Raw genomic sequence first — 24,822 nt, forward strand, 5'->3', positions numbered from 1 at the left:
TTTTTAACGACCTAGATAGTTGTATTGACTGTCTCAACCATATCTCCTGAACAAGGAGATAAATCACTGAACTGACTGTCTTACATTCCCACCGTAGTTCAAACTGCCTTACCTTCGCTCTGTACCATCTGTCACTCAATCCTTGGTTATGTGTAGCCGCAGCAGACAAATTGTCGCACCTACCGAACCTGTTGTACCTGCGCTACCGGAACCAGAACATAATGAGGAGCATCAGAATCAATCTACGGATACAGTACCAAAAAACAATCACAAATGTTGTTACACTTCAGACTCTGACTCAGACTCATTATCCTACACCGCATATACTCCCCCAATAATGTCTACAACCAAAACAGCACGCGTCAATCAACCTGCCCCAACTAAACCACCCTTCCTAACACCCGGGGACATCACTCCTGAAGTACTTCGCACCTGGTAAATGGGTTGCCAACAGTACTTCAAACACAAGGACATTCCCATCGACAAGCAGGTAGGGAAGGTAGTGTGGGGCATGCAAGAACCCTCTGTTCAAGAGTGGTATCTCAATGATCAAGAACGCATGGATGAGCTCACCTTTGCCGAATACATGGATGAAGTTCGTGCATATTGGCTCCCTTCAGACTGGGCCAACACCACTCGTCAGAAACTTCTATCCTCGTGCCAGGGAAGCAAAGTGTTCTCAGATTGGGCGATCGAAGTTCAAAGTTTAAATGCCCTTCTCCGCAATACCACATCTCACTTAACAGAGCTTAACCTTTGCTATCATCTCGAGGCGCATATGAATGCTGACCTGCGCACCGAATATAGGATGGAGAACGTCGGGGAAATCACCGAATTCCATCCATGGACAGAAAAGATCTGCCTCCTCGATGAAAAACATCTCCGTAATATTGCCAACATTCTGTGCAGAGTGTTTGAAAAACGTGAGCGAAAAGAAGCTTACCTCATCCTCTCAGTATAACTCCAAGGCTGGACGTACTACAAGTGGGAAAACAAGCACCTTTGTACACGTGCCACCTCTCACTGACGAGGAACAGTCTCTTCTCCGTAAGAACGACGGGTGCTTCAAGTGCCACGAACCGTTCGCCAAACACACAACTGCAACTTGTGGTAATGGGTTCCCAGACGGCACCACGTACAAGCCAGTAACCGCAGCCACCATTGCAGCAAAGAAAGGCAAAAGGAACGGCAGAAGGGTTGCATCTGTGGACGTTGCAAGCACTGTTGCGGTTGTGATGCCATCAGTGGCCTTGGGTGATGGTACAGACTCAGACGAGTGTGTAGCCCCACTAACGACCCCTTTACTTCTCTGGGACTGTCTTATTGACGGTCCCAAATCCTCCTCCTGTGTTAAAGCACTAATTGACGACAGTTCCACAGCAGTTCTGATGGACGAGAAGCTAGTTGAACAACTGGGTCTTAAAAGAAGAAAGCTACACACCCCAATGCCATTCAACATTGTGCTTTCAGGAGAGCAGAAGGACTCATTTCTTTTATTGGATTATGTTAGACTCACATGTATTTCAATTGACTCCCATTTTACTTCATGCAGTGTACACGCAATTGTGGCTCCAAACCTCTGTACCCCTCTTTTACTGGGTGGACCCTTCCTCCATCACAACAAGATTGTCATTGATCACAAAGTGCGAACATGTACAGCGAAGGATCAAAACTACGAGCTACTCAATCCCCAGCCTCTACAGAAGTCAGTGGTTCCTTCGCCACCGAAAATGAGCAAGTATCACCATGAAGTCTTTCAGGAACTGAAGCACATCTTGCCGGAATACAAACAACTTGTCGACAACTCCTGCGAACCAGTCATGGGCGTCAACATCGTGGCTGCAATCTGTCAACGGATCACAACACTTGCCTCCACAGAGCAATTAAAACTTTGTGATACTGCAATAAAGATCGAATACAAAGACCGCTTCCCATCAGACATACCTCACAACGATTCATTGCCATCCAACATACTCTTTTGCGTGAGGTTGAAAGACGCAAACAAATACAGCAAAGGGGATACAACTGTTCTCATAAGTATCGTGATGCCTGGAAGATCTTACTCAACCAGCATGTCGCAGCTGGACGCCTACATCCTTCAGACAGTCCTCACTCTTCGCCTGCCTTCATCATTCCGAAAGCCAATCCCACCGCACTACCAAGGTGGGTGAATGATTTTCGGCAATTAAACTTAAACACTGTTCCAGATAATCATCCGCTACCGCAAATCGATGAAATACTGCAGGATTGCGCGAAAGGTAAAATATTTGGAAAAATAGATATGACTAACTCCTTTTTTCAAACCAAAGTACACCCTGACGACATGAAACTGCTCACCGTTCACACACCTTGGGGCCTGTATGAATGGACAGTCATGCCAATGGGGGTACAAAATGCACCCACACACCAACGACGCATGTCGACCACACTCCGCCACTTAATCGGGAAAATCTGCCATGTATATCTCGATGATATAATCATCTGGTCGCAGACAGAACCCGATGCCTCAAAAGTAGCAAGAATACTAGACTGGCCTATGCCAAGGAAAACGAACGACGTACGCGCCTTCCTAGGCTTGGTATGATACTTGGCAAACCATCTGCCCGCCCTTGCGGATCACACGAGAATTTTGACACCGTTGACAACTAAGGCCGCTGAACTTGAATTCCCCCTCTGGAACGAGAAACACGCTGTGGCCTTCCAAGGCATCAAGGATCTTGTCATGAGCCCTCAGTGTTTGACTACCATCGACCATGACAACCCTGGGAATAACAAAATCTTTCTGACATGTGACACTTCCGATTATCGGACTGGAGCGGTGTTGTCATGGGGAGAGATGTGGGAGAGTGCTAGACCAGTGGTGTTTGATTCTACTCAACTACGCGAAGCTGAACTTAACTACCCAGTGCATGAGAAAGAGCTACTAGCGATCATTCATGGCCTTAAGAAGTGGCAAGTCGAGCTACTCGGCGGGCCCATGCAAGTTTTTACAGATCATTGCACCCTTAAAAACTTCATAATGCAAAAAGGACTGTCCCAACAACAGGCCCGCTGGGCTGAATATCTTGCGCATTTTGACCTCACCATCTCTTATCTAAAGGGTGAGGAGAATACGGGTGCTGACACATTGTCCAGACTCCAGATCGAAGACGAAGAGAGAACTAACACTACAGCATTCATTGCATCATCAAATTCGACTGACTGCCGCCATTGTTAGGGAACTGCACGGGTAAACCCATGGGTGTGCGCAGTCGGACCCATACCCGTACCCGGAGATATACCCATACCCATGGTGCAGGTATGGGTTTGCTTGCGGGTATCAGCCAAATGGACCCGGGGTATTACCCGCAAGGGGTATACCTGCAGGTCACTACGAAGAGCATTGTAATGAATTGTAACAACAAATGTAATACTAATCTACTTGGACTCTGTCCCAAGCCTCATTCATTGCTACCTCTTCGCCAACGATATCTGGGAGCTTAGACGCATGAATGATATCCTCAGATTTGACCAGGCCTAACTTGTTCCATAAGCCGACACAAAGCAGTGCATGTGTCGACTGCACCGATAAACAATTTCTGACATGTGACAGGACAAGACGCCCACGACTGAAGAGACGTTCAACGTCTATAGAAGTAGCTATAGGCAATGTAAGCTTACAAGGCATTAAACATAATAATGCCACATACCAGGGATAGTTAGATAATCAATGGCCATGCGCGACAGGTGGGAGAATGATTTGCAATGTTCTTGCCACCAAGTGATAGGGTTGGTGACATGTTCCACGTCCGTACTAAGGTAACAGTCGAGTTCAGAGCCCGAGTTAGTAGGTTTGGGGACTGCAAGTGCGGGGAGGTTGTCAAAAATGTTGTCGCTCTAAGATTGAGTGAGTACAAACACTAAGTAAAAAGCAAAAAAGCAAAATACCATCAATATATTATCATTTGACTCCAAGACATCCGCCTCATGCCCCAAATCAGAGTCGGCATCAAGGGACAGGTATGAACATTCGAATTCCTCGCGCACAAGTTGCTCCGCAGTTTGGATCCAGTTGTCTTCCCAGTCTGCTGCCTTGAAGTATGATAGCTTGTGTTGGGGATGTAACACTAGTATAATAATATTAACCGTCAGTAGAAACTAGAAAAAACCTAGATTGAATAGAACTTACCCATGGAGATCCGATATGTGTGAGACCTGTCTGTGAGCTGATAGTACCGGTTGAGTGTCTTTTTTGCGAGCTGAACTGCCAAACGAATTGAAGGCATATATTTCTTGTTGCACAAATAGGACGTGAGCATCTTGTTGACATGATCCATTGCTGGTATCACCATCGCAAGGTTAGGTGTTGCACATGAGAAGTAAAGCGTGGCATCCTTTAGAATCTAACAAGAGCAAACAATATAACATAAGCATATGCACCAAAGCGTCAAACAAAGAGTGCAAACCTTTAGTATATCACGCAATTGCTGTAGTATTTCCCACTCATTATCCTCCAACTCATACTTCCGTAAACCGAGGTCTCGCCGTTGCGTAATGGTATCTATGGCCTCACAATGTTCAAGTGCGTAATCCAACATATCAAACATCAAATTCCACCGTGTGGCCACATCGCATGGCATGAGGGTTTGGGGTTCCAACAAGTCCTTGAGGATGCCATGCCATGTGGGAAGGATGATAGTAGTCAAATGTATGGTCTTGTATGTGAGCTTGCACACCTGGAGCAATTGTGTTCAATAGTGAGTCCTCTTTTGTTGCACGCACTTACTTTGACAAGTGCTAATTTGACTGGTCTTATCTCTTTGTTTAGTGCAGCCCGCTCTTTCTTGTCCAACAACTCGACCTCGTCAACAAAGCCATCATCATTATCTACCTTGTACGTCATCCCTGTGTCCTCTTCCATATCTGCACTAAGTTCTTCCAGCTCCATGTCAGTACTGTCAGTACTATGCGCCAATGCTTGGTCAGCCTCTCCTTTCTTCACATCGAATTCCCGGATCAACGATTTGGCCACCAGGTTCACAGTGTGCAGGAAACACTTAGTGTGAGTGGTTGGTCCACCGAATTCCAGTACCTTACCGCTCAGTTCATGAATCATAGCGTCATTGTTGGACGCATTATCGCAAGTGATGCTCAGGATCTGTGCAATGCGGTTTTAGTTGCATGTAAGTTTGTTCAATTTTTTTTTGGATCAATACCTTTTCTGATATACCGAATTCTTCTAGCACTTTTGCAAACACCTCCACAAGCTCCTTGCTGGTATGTGACTATGAAGCTCTCAGCTCGTATATATCTATATAGGTGAGTTTTTTTTACCTTCCCCACTTCAACAACGTCTAATGGGATGCTTAGTGGTTCCCCCTCGTGCTCGAAGTGCACTGAAAATGCGACCAACGCACAATGGTTGGGCGATGACCAACCATCAGTAGTAAAGTTTATTTTACCGTCATATTCCTGGTGTGTTTTGAATATTCATTTTTTTTATTAATGATAAATACTTACCTGTAACATTGTAGCAACATGCTGTCGAGTTCGCACAAATACTTGTTGCACGTCACGCGAAACAGTGGAGGCAGAAGGTATGTAATATTCCAGTCTCCCTGTCTTCATCAGCAACTGAAATGCATGGTCCTTGATGATATCGAATGGACGCAGGCTCTTGGACACCCAGCTCACTATTTCGGCCCTGAAGGCAGATGTTTCAGTCCAAGACTCAGATAAGACTTTGTCCGTACCGTGTTCCTGCACGTGTATGTTGATGGTGCGAGTATGTAACTTTCCCTTTACCCTTACGCTTGAATGACACAGTGATCGATCTGTTTTGCAGGAAACTACCAACTATATTTTCTCGCACCTTGTTGGCATCGTTGGCCTCATCCGCAGCTTTCAACACTTCATCGCCCCAGCACGAACGCACATGCTTCTGCATGTTACTGGTGGAGCATGCATCACCTTTGTCAAGGTATCGTCGCACTTTGGTCTTGCAATTCCTAGCTTGGCACTTGAAGTTATGGGCACGGTGCCCATCAAGTTCGGTAATCTGTGATGTCAGATTGAAGAACACATAGACTGGTGAGTTCCAGTCCTTCATTAAGTGTGCTGTTTGGTACTCAATTAATGTAATGTTCACATCAAGGCTTCTGCACATACCAAGCTCATCTTCCGCAGTCTCGTTGGCTTCCACCTCAGCCTGTGATACAGTGCTACTGGTCTCAGTTTTGTCTTCATTCATTGCATTCTCTTCCTCCTCAGTGCACACCAGGGCACGCCGACTCGAGACTGAGTCTGGACTCTGGACATGGAGACATGGACACTGTCCGTGAAGCTGTGACAGAGCTATTTTTCTCAACCAGCTCATCTTCATCTGCAGACCCTACACTGCTGGTGGGAGTATTACCAGCCTGCAGGTTATTTTTTGCCTTCTTAAGGTGTGTGTTCGCGCTATCTCCACCACCATCATTTTTCCGCTTCTTTGATGATGTTTTTAAACTCTTTTCTTCTAGAGTGGCTCTCACCTTTCCGGTCATTTTGATGACGTGTTTCACTGTGGCTGCAAAGCTGAGCTGCATGATGGGCAGCACTAGTGGGTGACAAAGGTTCGCGGGCGGCGTGGTACGATTTTATATTTGTCTTTAGAGTTTGACAGTTGGCAGCTGTATAGTTTCGTATTTACATAGTTGAATTTTACTAGCACCTGTTTGGCATCCGTTCGGTGCCCATTGTGACTGATACCCGCAGCGCGGGTACAGGTAGGGGTAGGGGTATCATGACCTCAGACCCATACCCGTACCCCAGCAGTACCCCTACCTGTGACCCGTGCGGGTTACCCGTACCCACGCAGTTCCCTAGCCGTTGTCACCTCATCATTTCAAATCAACCTCAACGACTCATTCGCTCAAGACATCGTCGCTGGGTATGTTGATGATCCTTTCTGCAGGAAGCTTACCGCTCTCGTTGGATCCCTCCCCAGCTTGGAACAACGTAAGGGTCTCCTGTTTGTCGCTAACCGTCTCGTCATTCCACAAGTCAATCTGTTACAGGAGAAACTGTTTCATTTAGCGCACGATGTGTCGGGACATTTCGGCGGCAACAAGACTTACACGATGCTGAGAACAGCTTACTACTGGCCCAACATGAGAAGGGATCTTCTCAAATCCTATATCCCAAGTTGCATCGAATGTATGCGGAACAAATCATCAACAACATCCATCGCTGGCCCATTGCACCCACTGCCGGTCCCAGACATGAGAGGGGACTCGGTGGCCATTGACTTTATTGGACCACTACCAGAAGACCAAGGCTATAATACCATCATCACCATGATGGATCGACTAAATGCAGACTTACGAATCATTCCTTGTCATGACAGCATCTCCACCAAACAATTCACCGTACTCTTCTTCGACGATTGGTATTGCGAGAATGGACTGCCGCTGGACATTGTGTCCGACTGTGATAAGCTTTTTCTTTCCCGGTTTTGGAAGTCATTGCACAAACTAACGGGTATTAAGTTAAAGCTTTCATCATCATATCACCCTCAAACCGATGGTGCAAGCAAAAGGTCTAACAAAACAATCAATCAATGTATCCGTTTCCACGTCGAGAGAAATCAGAAGGGTTGGGTATGCACCCTGCCACACGTACACTTCCAAATCATGAACTCCCTCAACACGAGCACAAACACCTCCCCCTTTCAACTTCACATTGGATGCTCGCCCCAAATCATACCACCCTTACAATGACCAGTGATGAACGACACCCCAGACGAACAACGTGCTTGTCTACTCTTGACACAGCTTCAATACAACATCATGGAAGCACAAGACAGCTTGCTCGCCGCCAAGGCCTCACAAGCAACACAAGTCAATAAACATTGCTCGGCCGAACTGTCCCTCAACATCGGAGACAAGGTTATGCTTTCAACAAAGCATTGTTGTCAGGATTATATGCAGAAGGGAGATAAGCGTGTTGCTAAGTTTATGCCAAGGTTCGATGGACCATACACAATTCTCGAATCGCACCCCAAAACGTCGACATATACACTCGATCTGCCAAACTCCCCCAATATCTAGTGATGCCGGAGTCCGGTTCGCAACTTCGGTTCGAATGTGAACCCTTCCGAACCGGACTGTCCATTCGGTCCGAGGTTCAGCCTACAGTAAGAACCGAACCTATTATTAGGTTCAGCATTCGGCTGATGCCTCAGATTTGTGAACCCAGTCTGGACCCGTTCAATGTGTTCGAACGGTTCTTTCCTTCTGTCTATGATCCGCTTGAGGTCCTCAGCTTATTGCTATCCATCTATCCTAATATTTTTTCTGATCACCTGGCAACAAACTCATATGGCCATTGGCAGTTCTGGGAGCATTGATCTCCAGAACGGCTCTTACTTCACGACCAAAAGACTGAATGCATTTCTGTTAGTGATGTCTGACTTCCTCTGTGATCTATTCAACGTTTTGGTAAGCCCTATGTTAATCGTTATTAGGATTATAATTTAATCTATGTTCAGAACATATCTTTGGGATGCTCGTTCAGGTACTTGCTTTTGCTTCAACATCAATCAACTGTTGCAGTCATTGCATGGCAACAATATGTTCAAGGTGTGTCGCATTTTTCTAATCTCTAACCACAAATTTTGGTATAAATGAGCTACTACAGGTACAATATTCACCCTTCTGGCTGCGAGAATGTCTTGCGCACTTGGATCCAATGGCCAACTCAAAGACGCTAGCGCCATCGATTGGTACAATGATCCCGACGATGACACCCCCATGCTTGCTCCACCTCCGCCTCCTGCATCCAATGGCAAGCTAACTGCCTTCGTGTCTCACTCAGGCCGAGCCATTAAACTGACAGAAAAAATCTGCAATGCTGGCAACACAGCTCCAGCCAAAGCTGCCAAACGAGTGGCTCCAGTGCCTCCCCAAGGACAGCCCACACCCAAGCGAGTGCAACGTGGGTCCCATGATGACGATGATGACGAACCCCCTGCACTAGAAGATTGCTCAGATGATGAAGAAGAGGCCGAAGAAGCTTACAAGCGGACCAAGGTATTTGGAGACAAGGATCATGAGGATCGCAAGCATAAGAAGAAAGAGGAGCGCAGTGGGGATTTGAAGGTAGTATTTACTCAGGAGAAGGGACGCATCAATCCGCACACCCAAGAACCCGAAGACGGCTGTGAAAAGTGGGTACCGTCAAGGCCATATTTCCGCAACGGTTCAAGCTGAGTTTGCTGCTGCTCAAGAACACTCTGCCATGGACGAAATTTAGCTACTCATTTACTGTTCATGTATTTCTTGCAATTTTTGTCAATTTATATGTAGCGTTCGAGCGTTCGAACGCGTTCTGAACTCGAACCGAACGCTTGTGAACGTGTTCATCAGCGTCCGGTCCAGCGTTCGTCCTCCTTGCCTGAACGCGACCGATGGTCCAGTTCGGCGTTCGCATTTAGAGGCCTAAGAACCGAACCGAACCGGACTTCGGCACCACTACCAATATCTTCCCCACCTTCCACTCGTCGCAACTACATCCCTTCCACGCCAACAATTCAGAACTATTCCCCTCCCGCGAAAACCCTCATCCTGGACCGGTAGTGACCGAGGATGGTCAAGTAGAAACCTTCATTGAAAAGATTGTCGATGAGAAAAAGGTTGGCAAAGGAAAGAGGTACCTGGTGCGATGGCTTGGGTTTGGGGCCGATGAAGACGAATGGCTCCCCGACGTGACCTCAAGGATTGCGAAGCCCTGGACGCATGGGAGCAGCAAAAAGAGTCTTCATAGGTTGGGAGGGTGTAAACATGGCTTACGCATCGGACTCGTTGATTGGACACCTCTCTGTATTTGTTGCTGTTTACAGGATGCCTATTGCCCCTTACTTATACCGCGCTCATATGTTTGTAATTAGTTATCGCCTCTTACCCTGATCCGAATTGCATACGCTTCTACTCGTTATTTCCGTCTGAGTGTTTCTACCTCCTAGGTAGTTTCCAGATCAGCAGATCACGCGATAAGACAACTCGGCGATGGAACCTGCGGGAGGGTAAGGAGATTAAAGAGGCTCGGGAGGTTCGGGATTGTTTTGTAAACGAGGAGAGGTTATCAAGGAATGGTCAATGGGTTGTCACCGCTAGTGGTGGGGATCTCAAAGTCAGTGAGGTTGAGACGGGGATTGTGAGAACATTCCACAAAGAAGGGATCAGCCACATCGATATCTCCGCGGATGACAACATGCAATTGGTAGCGGGTGCGACGTTCGATGGGACAGTACTGATATGGAGCTTGGACACAGGCGAACCCGACGTAGCTGGTCCATTCAAAACGGGTAAGCCCGACGATCATCGCCCAACGTCCCTTCGATTCTCGGAAGACTCTTGGAAGCTGGCAGTTTGCGGAGAGTTCTACCTTCAGGTGTGGGATGTTCAGGCACAGAAATTGCTTGTATCTACTCCTAGCAGTTGGGGGTTACTACGTCTGCCGGTCTTCTGGACGACAAAAGACAAATCCATTGTAGGCGCATTCACCAAGAACTGGGAAACATCGACAATCTATGAGCTTCACGCGTTGACGCTCAAGACTGTCGGAGCCCCTTTCAAATACCCTGATAACATCAGTGGTCTAGCATTCTCATCTGATCATGATATTCTCCTTGCCTCTTTCCATGATTACACCATTAAGTTGTGGGCCTTCGAGTCCCGCCAACTCCTCGCTTCATTCCACGTCTCGGAATCTCCTATGAACCCCGTCCTCTCGCCCGATTCACGCCAACTGGCTTACACATCTTGGGATGACACCAATATTTATATATGCAACATTCCAGCCAACATCCTTGCTAGCATTGGGCTTGAAGAATCGCAACCTGGTGTATGTATTCCCCGCATACAACCATCATTTGTATGCTAACATCTCTGACAGAAAAGTAAATCTGAACGTTTACCCCATGCTGATTTACTCAATGTACGTGATTCACCATTTCCTTCATCTACACCACATTGCATCCTTCGTTACAGTCCGATGCAACACCCCGTTCTGTGCGCCGTAAACCAGTAATAATACCTGCCATGTCTCCTATCCCCCGACCTTTGCCTGCCAGGGATCCACACGCTCGCCTCCACTTTCTACGCAAGCTCTTTTCCTCCTCTCCTCGCACAGGCACGGTTCGCACCGATAAGCCCCGTAATCCCCTGGATGTATGTATGTTTCTCTTATCTGTTTTCTTCTTAGTTGACTCGACGGTTTCCCTCGCAGTTCCCTGCTACATCTCCCCTTCCTCGTCCACTTCTAACACCAGACGAGAATGTGAGTGCGGCCCACCATAATCACATATTAAGCTTACATTCTTCCAGTTTCAACCCACATCAGCACCACCCACTACCCAATCCTCCGCCATCGATGCTTCCGCGATTCTCAAAACTGGCTTACATCGATTATCAACCTGGCCCTTTCAGACAGATAATGCATCGCCGACTGTTGTCGAGGTTGCTCACGCGCCGGGTAAACTGGTATGCGCGTCTCATTTTTCTCGTCGTATTCCATATCTCATCCATATATAGCGGCACGCTGCAGCGGGTGCTCCCGGCCCTGAACGTGACTTGATACGCGACGAGGATTATGTTTCTCCTCCCCCTTCTCCAAGTCCCGGCTCACACCCAGGGATTGACAACTCCGGACAGCATGGAAGCGGTCGATGTTGTTTCTGTTTTTAGTCGATCTCGAACTTGTTCCCTGGTATATTGTTACTGTAATTGCTACTCATTTCATGTATCGTCCTTCCTACACTGATGTCGAACTCATGGTCACTATTCCCGCTAAAGCGCTTGGGATACATCAATAGTCCCGATGGTTGATCCTATCCAGACTCCAGTGTGTACACAGACTCTAGTGTGTACAGCGGTCCGAGGCTTTGGAGTTCACCGAAAGTATTTTGTTTTACAGTGAACCAAGCTGGAAAAAAACGGTGCAAGGATCTACTGTGTCCAAGCTAGTGCAATCTTTCATAAGCAGCTGGGGAGCGTCTCAGAAAACAAGCGCCATTTTCTAAATTCTGTGCTCGCCCAAACTGATGCTCTTCCGAATGTTTAATGCATGAATTTGTTATTGCACGTGTGTCCATCGATTTACATATCAATTCGCGGTGCTCCTCGTCATAAAGAGCCATGAATCACTTGCTTGCCACTGATATTGAAATAGCGCGTTATGAGAACACTAGAAGGAGTTCATAGCATGAAAGACTGACCCGCTATACACTCGATCTCAAACAAAACATCTTTCGGCAGCCGAGCGACTTCAACGGCCGATCGTGCAGGCTTATGCTCCGAACTGCTAAAGAACTCCTCATAAATCTTGTTAACGGTAGCAAAGTCCCCCATGTCTTTAAGGAACACCTATGCAATGCACCATCGTCCACGCATCCATTAGATTCGATTCAAAGACCACCGTATCGACAACATACCGTAGTCTTGACGACCTTGCCAACTGAGCTAGAGCTAGCTTCAAGAACAGCTTCGAGGTTCGCGAGGGCCTGCGTGGCCTGCTCCTCGATACCGCCCTCGACTATCTGCATCGTGGAAGGTACGAGGGGGATGCAACCCGAGACGAACACGAATTCGCCAGCTTTGATGGCTTGGGAATATGGCCCGATGGCTGAGGGCGCGTTGGGCGTCGAAACGGATGTGATCGTAGACATTTGTCGTTGTGTTTTGATGGTGAGTGCAAGAGCGGGGTGTTGCGGGGGACGAAGAGTGATCCTACAACGGGAAGACCCAGCACGCAAGAATCTTAAAGATCTTGACAGGTAGATTGGAACCAACATCTACTTGAATCGATTATATCCGCACAAGTGACGGATCCGATACGCCCGAAACGATACGTCTTCTGGACAACAAAAGATAAAATGTAGGCGCATTCAGTCTTACGAAAACCCTCAGGCCCACGAGTCACGACGGCCGGGCCGCCACAACCTCGCGTTGACGACTGTCGGAGCTCCTTTCAAACACACTTACGACATCAATGATCCATTCTCTTCTGATCTTGTTGTTCTCGCTGGCTCTTTCTATGATCGCACCGTGATCAAGCTGTGAGTACTTGAGTGCCGACCGCCATAATCACATATCCAGTTTACTCTTCTAGTGCCCACACCAGCACCACCCACTGCTCAATCCACCACCATCAATGCTTCCCCGACCCTCAAATCCCGCCTACACCGACTATCAGCGTGGTGGCCCCTTCAGACAGATGCCACCATGCATCGCCAACCATCGTCGATGTCCCTCTCGTGCCGGGTAAACTGATATGTATGCGTGTCTCACAAATGACATGCATCCTTGTATAGCGGAACGCTGCAGCGGGTGCTCCTGGCCCTGGATAATGACCTCATGCGCGACGATAACCATGTTTCTCCTCCCTATCCCCCCATTCCTGGCTCACACCCAGGGATTGTCAACTCAGGCAAGCATGCAGGCGACCGATTTTGTTTCTGCTTCTGACTTATCTCGAACTTGTTCCCTGGTATCTCGTTACTGTAATCGTTGCTCATTCTACGGGTTGTCCTTTTTTACATTCAGGTCAAATTCGTGAGCACTATACCCTCTAAAGTACTTGAGATGTGTCACTATTTTCAATGGTCGATCCTGTCCGACTCGAGTGTCTACGACGGTTCGAGGCTTCGCAGTTGACCGAAGATATTCTGTTTTTACAGTGAGCTACGCTAAATAAAAACAGTGCAAGGATCTCCTGTGACCACTAGCAAGCTAGTGCAATCAGCAAGTCAGTCCCAATAGACTGACATTCTGATCTTTCATAAGCAGGGTGCGTCTTAAAAAAACAAGTGCCATTCCTATTTGTACATTCTGATGCTCTTTCGAGCGTATATCCAATGATTTACATATCAATTCTCGTCATAAAGAGCTACGAATCACTTGGTTGCAACTGATATTGAATAGAAAAGGCGCGTTATCAGTACACTGGAAGACGTTCTTGGTATGAGCGACTAACCTCCTATGCACTCGATCTCAAACAAAACATCTCTCGGAAGCCGAGCAACTTCAACGGTCGACCGTGCAGGCTTGTGTTCCGAAACGCTAAAGAACTCTTCGTAAATCTTGTTGATGGTAGCAAAGTGGTCCATGTTTTTCAGGAACACCTATGTATTACATGCATCATCGTCCACACAAGATTTGAGGAGACGACCCTGCGAGTAACATACCGTAGTCTTGACGACTTTACCGACTGAGCTAGAACTAGCTTCGAGGACAGCCTTGAGGTTTGCGAGGGCCTGTTTGGCTTGCTCCTCGATACCACCTTCGACTATCTGCATCGTGGAAGGTACGATAGGCATGCAACCCGAAACGAACACGAATTCGCCAACTTTGATGGCTTGGGAATATGGCCCAATGGCCAAGGATGCGTTAGGCGTCGAAACAGGTGTGATGATAGTAGACATTTATTGTTGTGTTCTGAAGCGAGTGCAAAAACGGGGTATTGTGGGAGACGAAGAGCGGTTGTAGGCCTAGCACGGATAACAAAGGACCTTGACGAGTGAATTGCACCCAACATCACGATAACGGGACAACTTATAAGTAAGTGCTACGATACCATGAGAACTTGAATTGTAAGATAAGACTTGTGACCATAGAGGGGCTGGTCTAGAAGTGCTGGTCACGAGGGTTACATGGATGCTATTTCACGATCACCTTTTCTCCGCTCACTTGTCCATTCCGTACGACATCAAGAGCTTCTTGGCAGCGATCTTGTAGAGATCCTTGATCAAATAGGCGAACTCGATTGGGTCGAATAATGCCTTCCTCCAACAGTTGAGGGAGGATCTTCGGCATCAGATTGTCACGAAGGTACTCATTCTGCACCAACTGATTAATATGCGTGATCAAGGCATTCACAAGATACCCACCTGTTTATACAACAGCGTCCTCACGCCCACAAGTTTCACCGAATCTGGGAAGGGGTTTCTGTCGACAGGTAACTCCATCCACATTTGCGTGTCTTTCCCTGCAACATGCCTGCTGCCTTCCGTCACTGGCAATAGCATGGCGACCACACCGTCGGAGCTAACGACACTAGATATGCTTTTGAGTGTGCCCTCAGAGCTGATGCAGTCCACAACAAATTGAAGATTGTTGCCTGCAGCGAGTAGGATCTTCTCGGGCATGTCATCAGCACTGTAGTCTATGACATAGGCGGCGCCAAGAGACTTGAGGTAAGAATGGTGGCGAGGGGACGCGGTTGCGATGATCCGGTTGTACCCAGCAAGGGCCAACAGCTGAACAGTGTATTGACCAGACGTAGCTCCCGCACCATAAACAAGGATCGGAGTCTCTGCATGGGGAGGTGGTACAGAGACGGGGAACGTTGGCGGAGTAAGTTCCAAACGATCGAACAGCGTGTAAAATGCAGTTATAAAGTTGTCGGGGATTGTTGCAGCTGCTTCGAGCGAGTAATCATCGGGGAGCTGCGAATCTGATTAGTACTTGCATTAAAAACGTAATTTAGTCCCAACCTTGGCGCAGGTGGAACTGTGTATGATTGCATATTCTTGTAAACCCTTCTCCTTTGATCCACCCGTGGCGAATCCGCAAACCTAGAAAACAAGATGGGCATCAGAAGTGTTCGTTTATTTCGCACAAATATTTATGTTGACCTTGTCTCCCGTCTGCAGGCCATTCACACCAGAGCCAACAGCCTCCACAACTCCACTAAGATTGAGGCCTAATACGGCGGGGTATTCGCCATTTGTGGTTCGACCGTAATCCGCCAGGTATGTGTCAAGAGGTATCACTGCGCTGAATGCCACTTTGACCAAGACCTCACCGGGTCCAGGAGATGGTGTTGGGACCTGAATGACAGACGTTATTCCAATAGCCGTACTTGCGAATGCAAGATGAGTTTGCGATGACATGGTAGTATTTGATGGTGAATGCTGTTACGCGGGCGTGTTTATAGCTCCTAAAGGCGACATAGCAATTTCGATTTGCGCTCTGTCGAATTCTGACGCAATCAGGTCAGTGCTTACGAGTCTAATAGCGCTGAGCACAAACATGCGCCACTCCATAATAGCGAGTGATCGCCCGCTACTCTAGCACAGTCAGCATTACAGAGAGCAATGCAAAAATTAGTCGCGGACGATGTGATGGATGTTGAAGTGTTTACAAAGACCATATCAAAGGTGCGACGTCGGACAATATATAAGATTCGAGTCGAGTCGCAACGATCATCCTAGCCCGAAGTCTTAATGTCAAATGTATGTTTCAAAGATCTTGTTCAATGGTTGGTTCGAGTTTTACAAACATCGGCAAATACCCTCCTTCGATTGTCTGGCATTATTTCCTATTCTAGTAATGTTTCCGCGGATTCTGTCTCCCGGGATCGATTGTTATGGGTCCATGTATTCGAAATTTCCTAAATTGGTTAATTAACTTGAAGACGGTCGACACTCGAACCTTGATTTCCAGACACTCCGTCGTCAGAGCACCCAGCATCCTGATACTTAAGCAGCACGATGTCCCTCACTTTACTCATCATCAGCACTAGCACCCTCAGCCTCCGAACTGAATATCTAAATCACACACTCGTCTCTAAACAAATACCTCGAGATGTCTTACACCACCCTCAACGTTAACACCCACTTCTCCCTCTTCGCCTCCCCGCCCGCATCCTCAAACGCATTCGCTGTTTTTGGTCAAACACAGTCCCCACGTGAAACACATGCTATGTATGCAGAGCTCCGCCAGGTGCTTGGCGCTTCCAACGGGCAGAAAAAACAGGGCAAGAACGCGTTGAAGAAGATATTCGGTGCCAAATAACAGGTGTCTACAACGCGCGCGCCTTTAAGCGCATTATCCCATCCGAGACCAGCTCTCTCGCTTGATGTGACGAGATGATCCTCGTCTTCCAAGCAACTCCACCAGAATGCGGCACTTTTTACCACTGCCCTCTCAAACCAACCGGGTCAAACGCAGGCATAACCACCATAAGCCGTACACACCCCTTCATGCGCGTTCGCATCTAAAAAACTATCCGACGTGTGGATCGCGTCGTAGGGCGAGTCATTCGGAAATAATTTGGATGAGTGGGGAGGAAATAGGAACGCTGCATACTTATTAGAACCCAAAAAAAATGCATCAGATGCAGTCTCCCCGGTCTCATTTCGATCATACTTAATATCTTAGGACTTGCTTCGAAACACTAATGAATTAATTAAATGCTAATAAAAGTATTAGATATATGTGTCGTGAAGTGAAAGAGACCTCAACGCATGCCACCAGGAGTGGGTGTAGGTGAGACCATATGGCTGCCTGTTAAGATTGCGGGCATAGGCATTCTGAGGCCCATTTTCGGTGCGCCAGATGTTGGCGGTTCAGGGTTAGGGCGGTCAGGGGGTGTTGCACACGGTGGAGGTATATCCTCTTCCTCTGCTACCTCTTCCTGCTCTGCCTCTGCGGATATCCGCGGTGGACGTGCTTCCACAATCCTCGTAATCTCCTTGAATTCTTCCTTACCCGTCCAGCTCCCAACAATGTCCTCGAGGTCTTCATACCCCTTGGCTTTAGCTACCCTCGACTTCAACTCGTGTGCATCCGTCTTCGACACCTCTGCGCGAGTACCCTTGAATTGAGTGACACTAAATTTCGTAGAGGCCCAGTAGTTGTCCAAGTATTTGCAGAGGCGCACATATGAAGGGGAAAGTGTTGACTCGACATCTCGAAGTGGTGTCGCGGCGAAACACGATGGGTTTGACTCTGCCGCAGTTGCAATCATGACCGAGTCTGCGCCTGAAGGGTGTGTAAGAATATATGTAGTAGCATAACCTCCGCGATTAAACTCACCGGTGATATCCCTGATGCGCTTTGCATCTTCCCTTCCTGTACAATCTCCATTTTGAATTATCGCCACATCCAAATTCAGCCCCCTCACAAATTCAACGATTTCTCTCAGCCTCTCAATCAATGCTCGTTCTCTCGGCCTCATATTTCTCGTCCGACAGTGTATTGTGATCGCATTCACACCTGTCCTTGCAATCCTTTCTACCAACTTCTTCGTTTCTTCCTGAGTCGACAGTAGTCTGATCTTCGCCGATACACTGATTTCCTTCGGCAATTCCCTCCTCAGAGCCTCCAATATGCCGCAAAGAAGGTCAGGATTCGTCAATAGAGCCGCGCCCATGCCAGCGTGTGTGCTGAATGGTTTGGGGCACCCGCAGTTGAGGTCAACGCCTGAAACGTCCTGCATGACAGTTTTGGCTGCTTGCACCGCAAGCTCGGGGTCAGCGGAACCGATTTGGTATATTAGGTATGGTTTTTCGAGAGGATGAGTCGTAAACATGGCGCGACTCTTGCCGTTGTATGAGATGACACCGGTAACAGCTGAAGAAAACAAGTCGATCAGTGGAAATGATACGTAGTAAGTCGAACATACGGTCAACCTCGCGTTCTGCATGTAATATAGCCTTGTCTACTATTTCAGGGCCCCAAACAAGCGTCGCACCATACTTGAGAGCCATTAATCGCGTCGGTACTGTGATTTAAAGCTGCATTAACTCGGATGGGATCGTAGAATACAGAACCGGCACGTACGAGCACCAGATCTAACCATTGGTGCGAGAAATATCCCATTTCTGAAGGAATCTGGTGTAAGATGGTCGATTCGTGAACGTTTGGGTGGTCGTTCCGAATCGTTCTGAGGCCCAGGGGTTGGTGATGTTGAGATTGGGCGACGGGACATCGCACAAGTTAAGAACACAGAACTCGGTGTGTACAAAAGTTTTGGATGTGCTCTGGATAAACGAAAAAATCGAGCGAGCATGAAAATTTATGATACAAATGCCCTTTTGCTTGTGCGTAGAACGCGTGCAGAGATGAGATGGCCCCCGAGAAATAGCCGCATCGGTTATCGGAATGACCTGGGCCGAGAAGTACACTTTCCACGTGATCGGTTCGCGGAAGGACCTTGAGTCCGAAGAACTACTTATTGACCTCTCTTTTGCATCTCCACTCACTGAAGTTGCGCTCAAGATCCAAGAGCTGACGAAAGCAACGCGCAGAATGATACCCACAAATCGAGCAGCAGCATCATCTCTCTTACGCTCTTCCACCCATGTTTATTCCATTCCACGGACCTTGTTGGCCTCAGACGTGAGCAGTAGCACGAAACATGCACGGACCTTCCAAACGAAGGCTTCTGTGATGGATTCCATGGCGTGCCAACCTAGAATGCTGGTACAGCCTGCTGTTTCACGGAGAAGATTTGCAACTGCCGTTCAGAGTACGTGGTGTTCTCCCTCTGTGCGAAATGGGCTTAGTATCATTTAGATACCTTATCACCTGAAAGAAAGCCACACTTTGACAAGATACTGATTGCAAACAGGTGGCTTTCAAGTCGTTCTTATCGTCTAACTTGTCTGACCTGTCCTCAGGGGGGAAATTGCGTGCCGCGTGATCCGCACCGCAAAGAAGCTGGGAATAAAGACCGTAGCAGTATACAGCGAAGTCGACGCAAACTCGCTGCATGTACTAGAAGCAGATGAAGCCTACTGCATTGGCCCTGCGCCTTCAGCTGAGAGCTATGTCCGTTCATAATCCCTCTGATTTAGTAGTCTTCTGCTGACGCTGCTTTACTTAGTTACGCATGGACAAGATAATCGATGTTTGTCATCGAAGCGGAGCTCAGGTCGGTTCAGTCTCAAGTTCTGTCATGTTAGACGGAGCTTGACTATGAACTTGCATTGCACCAATAACAGGCTGTCCATCCAGGGTGCATAAATTATCTTCCCATTCATGTATGACAAGCTGACGTCCTTGTTAGCTATGGCTTCTTGAGCGAGAATGCAAAGTTTGCAGAGCAACTAGCAGAAGAGGGTATCGTTTTCATTGGTCCTCCGTCCAGCGCTATAGTCAGTATGGGTTCGAAGAGGTCAGGTCACGCGCCCTTGATGCTGATATAGAGCTAAATGTTTCCCAGTGAATCTAAGAATATCATGTCTGGTATGATGCGTCATACACAGTACTCCTGAAAACCTTATATTCAACTCTTTTGTACAGCTGCTGGCGTTCCATGCGTCCCAGGTTATCATGGTGCAGACCAAGACGTCGACCTCTTATTTGCAGAGGCCGAGAAGATCGGTATGCACCTTCATCCAGCCCTTTCCGAAACCTTCCCGCTTAGCACGTTATATCACACAGGTTACCCAGTCTTGATTAAAGCTATTCATGGTGGCGGTGGCAAGGGCATGCGTGTCGTCTCATCTGCATCTCAGTTCAAGGACGCTCTCGCTAGCGCGCAGCGTGAATCCTTGAAAAGCTTCGGTGACGCAGATGTACTTGTGGAGAAGTATATTGAGCGTCCCAGACATATCGAAGTCCAGGTATTTGCAGATACACTTGGGAGTGCTGTAAGTCTTTGGGAGAGAGACTGTTCCGTGCAAAGAAGAAACCAGAAGATTATCGAGGAGGTAGGTTTGAAGTTTGTACCAAAAGCGTATAGATCGACGATCCTTGATAGGCCCCGGCGCCTGGCTTGAGCCCCGATCTTCGTGCAGACTTATCAGCGAAAGCGGTTGCTGCTGCAAAGGCGGTGAACTTACGTAGGTGCTGGGACCGTGGAATTTATTTTCGACAACGATACAGAGAAGTTCTACTTCATGGAAATGTGTGTACTTTCTAGTCGTGCGGCACATCGCTCATGAAATCTCAGGAACACTCGCTTGCAAGTTGAGCACCCTGTCACAGAGATGATCACTGGGCTTGACCTTGTCGAGTGGCAACTGGAAGTCGCAGCTGGTAATCCTATTCCACTTTCACAAGCACAAATCCCTCTGGTTGGGCATGCGTTTGAGGCTCGGATATATGCCGAGAACCCGCGGAACGATTTCCTACCTGACTCCGGGCCATTATTGTACCTTGACACGCCGAAACCAACTCATGTCTTCGCCCCTCCTATCCCATCACTACCTCACGACAATTTGTGCTCAGAACTGGACTCGGTGAAGCGGTCACCTGATACCTCAACGCATGTGGCACCGTCGATGCGCTTAGAACAAGGGTTCACGCAGGGCGCACAGATTGGCGTGTTTTACGACCCGATGATTGCCAAGCTGGTGGTACATGGACGTGATAGGACCTCTGCTCTTCGTGCTCTTCGTCGTGCACTTGAAGAATATAAAGTGGTCGGTGTCTCGACAAATGTTGAATTTTTGAGAATGCTTGCTGGCAATGGCGCATTTATCAATGGAGAGGTTGAAACCGGCTTCATCAAGGTGTGTCTATTCATCTCTCCGTGTTGTTCAAGTTTATAGTGTCCTATGAATAGAAACACTACGAAGACCTTTTCCCAGCTGACACAAGTCCCTCAGGCGAGTTACTGGCACAAGCAGCGCTGTTCGTCGCACTACGAGAACATCCGATTCAGTCTACAGGCCTTTCGACACCATGGACAACACTGAATTCAAGACGCTTTGGCGGAGATGTTTATGAGCGGACCATTTCCATCCAGCCCGATGATGCTTCCGCAGATCCCACCCGAGTTTCTCTGGAATCCAGATCTCCAGGCTACTTCGACATAACTGTTCACTCTGCCACGCCAAAGACATTCACAGGTGTCTCGGCTCGCCTGGTTTCGCCCACTAGGTTGAGCACTACCTTGAACGGATTTTCGACAGAGATCACGATCGTGTCGCAGCGCCCACCTTCTTCCCACCCTGTATCACGCGCGACGAACACCATGGAACGCCTGCACGTGTTCTCGGCGTCGGGAACTAAGACTACGTTAGCTATCTCACCTCCTGCGTACCTCCTCTCCCTCGGCCAGGATGTTCTCACCTCATCCAAGGGCGCTTTGCGTGCGCCGATGCCGAGCTTAGTAGTAGAAGTGAAAGTCAGCATCGGCGATCGCGTTGAGAAGGGTCAGCCAGTGGTGGTGTTGGAGAGTATGAAGACAGAGACCGTGTTGCGTGCTGAGGTAACGGGTGTTGTGGATGCGGTGGGGTGTGCGAAGGGGGAGATGGTGGAGGAGGGACGGGAGTTGGTTAACATCAAGGAAGATGAGCAGTAGGTGTGGTTTGAGATCTATTTGTATTTTAGTCAAATGAACTGATGGCGTCTTCACATCCTCTGGACTTGAAATTTCAAGCTAATACTGACCGAGTAGGGACTGGCTACGAGTCTGACGAGACAACATGTATGAAGCAAGTTTGTAGTTATGATTGAGATACAGTTAAACCCTCCCATAAGGAGTCGGACTCTCTTCAATCCTCCCTACTTTCGCCAGCTGACTTCCGATACCAATCGTATCTTGCAAAAGATCTTCCCCTAGAAGCCTGAGCTCACCAAGACCTCTTCCATGTTTGCGCTGTGCAGGGGGGATACCAAATACAGTCTCTTCCTGCACTCCCGACTCGTCACCATCACCATCAACAGAATCAAAACTATCTTCAAATCCATCCCCATCGTCCTCTACAGCGCGTGCAAATGGATGCACCGCACCACCTTCGTCGCCAAAACCCTCTCCGAGCGAGTCGTTGGAGTGGTTTGAATTCGACGAGCCGAACGAATCGTCCGCATCTTGATTGCGCGCGGAAGCCATTAGGAACGCAGTTGACGGCTGTCCTGGGTGTGCAGTCTCGCCAAGAGAGTCTGAATCTGAGTCTGAGTCTGGTTGCAGTGTACTGGGCTCCTCTTGTTGAAAATGTAAAAGGTCAGGGTATGGATCTGGGGTGTGAAGGGCCTGTGATTGAGAGGTATGGGCAAGCCATGCTGTTTCGAGACTTTGGTGAGATATGGCAGAATGGGAGTTTGATGTAGAGGCGGATTCGGGTACGCTGAGTCCTGTCCTGCGCATCATACTTGCATAACTTGAGCTCGCATCGTCGCTGTCGTGCTCAGAGAGATAAGCATGACGGGTATATCGTGTTATGGATGGTGGGGTGGGGATCGTAGACATGGTATCTTCTGTGCCTTCTGGAATGGAGTAGCTAAATTTCTTGAAGCCACCAAATCGGTCTACGGTAGCACTACTTCGGATGGAACTGTGATCAGATTGAACATCTCCAAGAAGGTCACGACGTATACGCTCTGCGGCTTCCTTCCTGGGTGTCCTTCCCAATGCATGGTGTAAGTCCTTGCCTGGTGTCCGACCAAGTGGAGGTAGCAAGCCTAGTCCCACGCTAGACCTTGGTCCGCGCGGAAATGCAACCATTCGCGGTGGCGAAAGACCACGCATGAGTTCTGCTGAGTCGTCGAAAGAGTCGTTAAATTGATCGAATGATCTATGTGATTCATCAGATGGTCTCGTTAAAGATGGTATATCCAGCATGGATGACGAATTAGAGGTCGATGATAACAGAGGGTATGGCTTTTGTGGAGATCGCTCATATCGTTGCCTCCTAGGCGATGGCAACGGGGGATCTGGATGATTGCGCGGAGGAAGATATGCCTGTAGATGTTGTGGGATTGCCACGGGTGTCTTGGGCTTGACTTTTAATGGAGATATCCTTGCGCTAGCTGGGAGGCCACGAGGGGTGGGGATCGCACTGGGCGGAACCCGTAAGGATGGAAGATTGGAGCGTGCTGCATTCTGCGAGGCAGAGTGCTCATGCGAATAATCCCTTGATTTTCCCTTGTCCAGAAATTGCTGGACAGTGTTTTCTTCTTCATACGTAAAGCTGTTGTAGGTAAGATCCTGACCCGCTGAGGCCTTAGTATCCTCCCCAATGGTAAAATTCTGGAGCTCGCGATCAAGCCGAACGAGTGGAGATTCTAGTGATGCACTCCAAGAAGGTTGATCATCCACGATATCATGGCCAGGCAACCCAGTACGAGCCGGGGTAGATGATACTGCATTCGATGGCATGAAAGAAGATTCAGATGCAGTAGAATTTGGACCATAAGTGCGATTGCGTTGATGAGAAGGCGTTGTATCATCGTCGGTACTAAACAAAGAAGACTCCTCTGCGGCGGGTGGGGCGGGGGAACTTTCGGCCTGGGATGTTGCTTCTGACTGCTGCTCATGCAAAGAGGAGTAATCTTCATACGTAGGAATATGTACTTGTGCAGCTTTCTCGTAAAACGATGTCCAGAACTGAGATGATATAGTAGGTTTCATCGACAACAAACCAAGACAAATCAAACTCACCTTTGCAGCTTCACGAACGGGTTCAGTGCTCACGGCGTATCGCTTCACGGCTGGTAGCAACTTTGTCGCCATTATATTCTGAATCTTTGAGAAATTCGTGTCGATATTCTAACAACTTTATCAATGTTTGGTGGTAAGAAGCACATGATTGACACCACCTGAAGTTTGATGGTTATGAGTTGTTCGATCTGGTCTATCTGGTCATTAATAGATGCATTAGTGTCGAGACCTGGAACATCTATGGATGCAGGATCAGCGCTAGCTTGCCAGCGCGGAGGATTTGGGATGATGCTCATCGTCGCGGATATCTAAGACGCGTCCTGTCACGTGTGACATGTACGTGCTTCATGTCACGCTCATTTGAATCTCTAGTAGTACTTACCTATTTAGTCGTACTAAGCTAGCTCTCTAGAAAGAATATTTCCAAGTCTTGCATACTCAGGCATTCATGATTCTAGTATAGTGCACGTGCCCTCCTCATTTCTGTCTCTCAAATATTGTTCATATACTCTTCTTCCTCGTCTTCTTTGAGCTAGAGGCGGAATACTATACAGCACTGGCTTCAAGATTTTTACGTTTTTTTAAACAAAAATTGTCATTACAAACATGGACTTGGCAGCAGTTCCAGAACCATGACTCCCAATCGTAACTAATGCTGGAAGAGTACAATTGTATACTCCGACCTAG

General features: G+C 48.0%; 8 protein-coding genes across 8 annotated transcripts; 2 read left to right on the plus strand and 6 right to left on the minus strand.

The window, feature by feature from the left end:
• Positions 1-4,071: 4,071 nt before the first annotated feature.
• On the minus strand, positions 4,072-4,715 carry EDB93DRAFT_1058963 (ribonuclease H-like domain-containing protein; the record flags this gene model as incomplete). The annotated part of the gene is made up of 3 exons (XM_041444792.1): positions 4,072-4,106; positions 4,169-4,382; positions 4,446-4,715. Coding segments are annotated over 3 exons (519 nt in total), but the record flags the coding sequence as incomplete, so codon positions are not given.
• Positions 4,716-12,160: 7,445 nt separating this feature from the next.
• On the minus strand, positions 12,161-12,685 carry EDB93DRAFT_1106867 (Endoribonuclease L-PSP/chorismate mutase-like protein; the record flags this gene model as incomplete). Its single annotated transcript, XM_041447664.1, has 3 exons — positions 12,161-12,174; positions 12,236-12,383; positions 12,452-12,685. The coding sequence occupies 3 exons, from the start codon at positions 12,683-12,685 to the stop codon at positions 12,161-12,163; spliced, it is 396 nt and encodes a 131-aa protein (XP_041304059.1).
• A 1,122-nt stretch (positions 12,686-13,807) lies between these two features.
• Positions 13,808-14,537, minus strand: EDB93DRAFT_782368 (YjgF-like protein). The gene is made up of 3 exons (XM_041457456.1): positions 14,204-14,537; positions 13,993-14,140; positions 13,808-13,926 (listed from the first exon to the last, which is right to left on the minus strand). The coding sequence occupies exons 1-3, from the start codon at positions 14,438-14,440 to the stop codon at positions 13,913-13,915; spliced, it is 399 nt and encodes a 132-aa protein (XP_041304060.1). The 5' UTR covers positions 14,441-14,537; the 3' UTR covers positions 13,808-13,912.
• On the minus strand, positions 14,273-16,289 carry EDB93DRAFT_1169049 (chaperonin 10-like protein; the record flags this gene model as incomplete). The annotated part of the gene is made up of 5 exons (XM_041450285.1): positions 16,136-16,289; positions 15,653-16,082; positions 15,512-15,592; positions 14,906-15,463; positions 14,273-14,855 (listed from the first exon to the last, which is right to left on the minus strand). Coding segments are annotated over exons 2-5 (1,072 nt in total), but the record flags the coding sequence as incomplete, so codon positions are not given.
• Positions 16,290-16,437: 148 nt separating this feature from the next.
• EDB93DRAFT_1169051 (uncharacterized protein) lies at positions 16,438-17,238 on the plus strand. Its single transcript, XM_041450286.1, has one exon. It carries the CDS (start codon positions 16,605-16,607, stop codon positions 16,812-16,814), a length of 210 nt encoding a protein of 69 aa, XP_041304062.1. The 5' UTR covers positions 16,438-16,604; the 3' UTR covers positions 16,815-17,238.
• On the minus strand, positions 17,239-18,880 carry EDB93DRAFT_1169053 (uncharacterized protein). The gene is made up of 4 exons (XM_041450287.1): positions 18,585-18,880; positions 18,427-18,525; positions 17,838-18,374; positions 17,239-17,783 (listed from the first exon to the last, which is right to left on the minus strand). The coding sequence occupies exons 1-4, from the start codon at positions 18,811-18,813 to the stop codon at positions 17,260-17,262; spliced, it is 1,389 nt and encodes a 462-aa protein (XP_041304063.1). The 5' UTR covers positions 18,814-18,880; the 3' UTR covers positions 17,239-17,259.
• Positions 18,881-18,905: 25 nt separating this feature from the next.
• EDB93DRAFT_1253975 (uncharacterized protein) lies at positions 18,906-22,056 on the plus strand (the record flags this gene model as incomplete). The annotated part of the gene is made up of 12 exons (XM_041453543.1): positions 18,906-19,272; positions 19,320-19,374; positions 19,424-19,574; positions 19,630-19,677; positions 19,748-19,761; positions 19,813-19,920; positions 19,969-19,991; positions 20,049-20,458; positions 20,509-20,580; positions 20,634-20,659; positions 20,701-21,262; positions 21,316-22,056. 12 exons carry the CDS (start codon positions 18,906-18,908, stop codon positions 22,054-22,056), a joined length of 2,577 nt encoding a protein of 858 aa, XP_041304064.1.
• A 162-nt stretch (positions 22,057-22,218) lies between these two features.
• Positions 22,219-24,431, minus strand: EDB93DRAFT_1242387 (uncharacterized protein; the record flags this gene model as incomplete). Its single annotated transcript, XM_041452006.1, has 3 exons — positions 22,219-24,081; positions 24,136-24,243; positions 24,294-24,431. 3 exons carry the CDS (start codon positions 24,429-24,431, stop codon positions 22,219-22,221), a joined length of 2,109 nt encoding a protein of 702 aa, XP_041304065.1.
• Positions 24,432-24,822: the final 391 nt, after the last annotated feature.

This window comes from Suillus bovinus (genome assembly GCF_016758785.1).
Source record: "Suillus bovinus strain UH-Sbo-P2 chromosome Unknown EDB93scaffold_66, whole genome shotgun sequence".
Taxonomy (NCBI): Eukaryota; Fungi; Basidiomycota; class Agaricomycetes; order Boletales; family Suillaceae; genus Suillus; species Suillus bovinus.

Excerpts from the sequence above, each read along its gene's own strand:
- EDB93DRAFT_782368 (XM_041457456.1), bottom strand. The coding sequence starts at position 14,440 with ATGTCTACTATCATCACACCTGTTTCGACGCCTAACGCATCCTTGGCC. Across the intron at positions 14,141-14,203 it reads GTAAAGTCGTCAAGACTACG|GTGTTCCTGAAAAACATGGA; the intron begins GTATGTTACTCG and ends TGTAATACATAG.
- EDB93DRAFT_1169051 (XM_041450286.1), top strand. The coding sequence starts at position 16,605 with ATGTCTTACACCACCCTCAACGTTAACACCCACTTCTCCCTCTTCGCC.
- EDB93DRAFT_1169053 (XM_041450287.1), bottom strand. The coding sequence starts at position 18,813 with ATGCTCGCTCGATTTTTTCGTTTATCCAGAGCACATCCAAAACTTTTG. Across the intron at positions 18,526-18,584 it reads AATGGTTAGATCTGGTGCTC|TACCGACGCGATTAATGGCT; the intron begins GTACGTGCCGGT and ends TTTAAATCACAG. Across the intron at positions 17,784-17,837 it reads GCGCATCAGGGATATCACCG|GCGCAGACTCGGTCATGATT; the intron begins GTGAGTTTAATC and ends CACACCCTTCAG.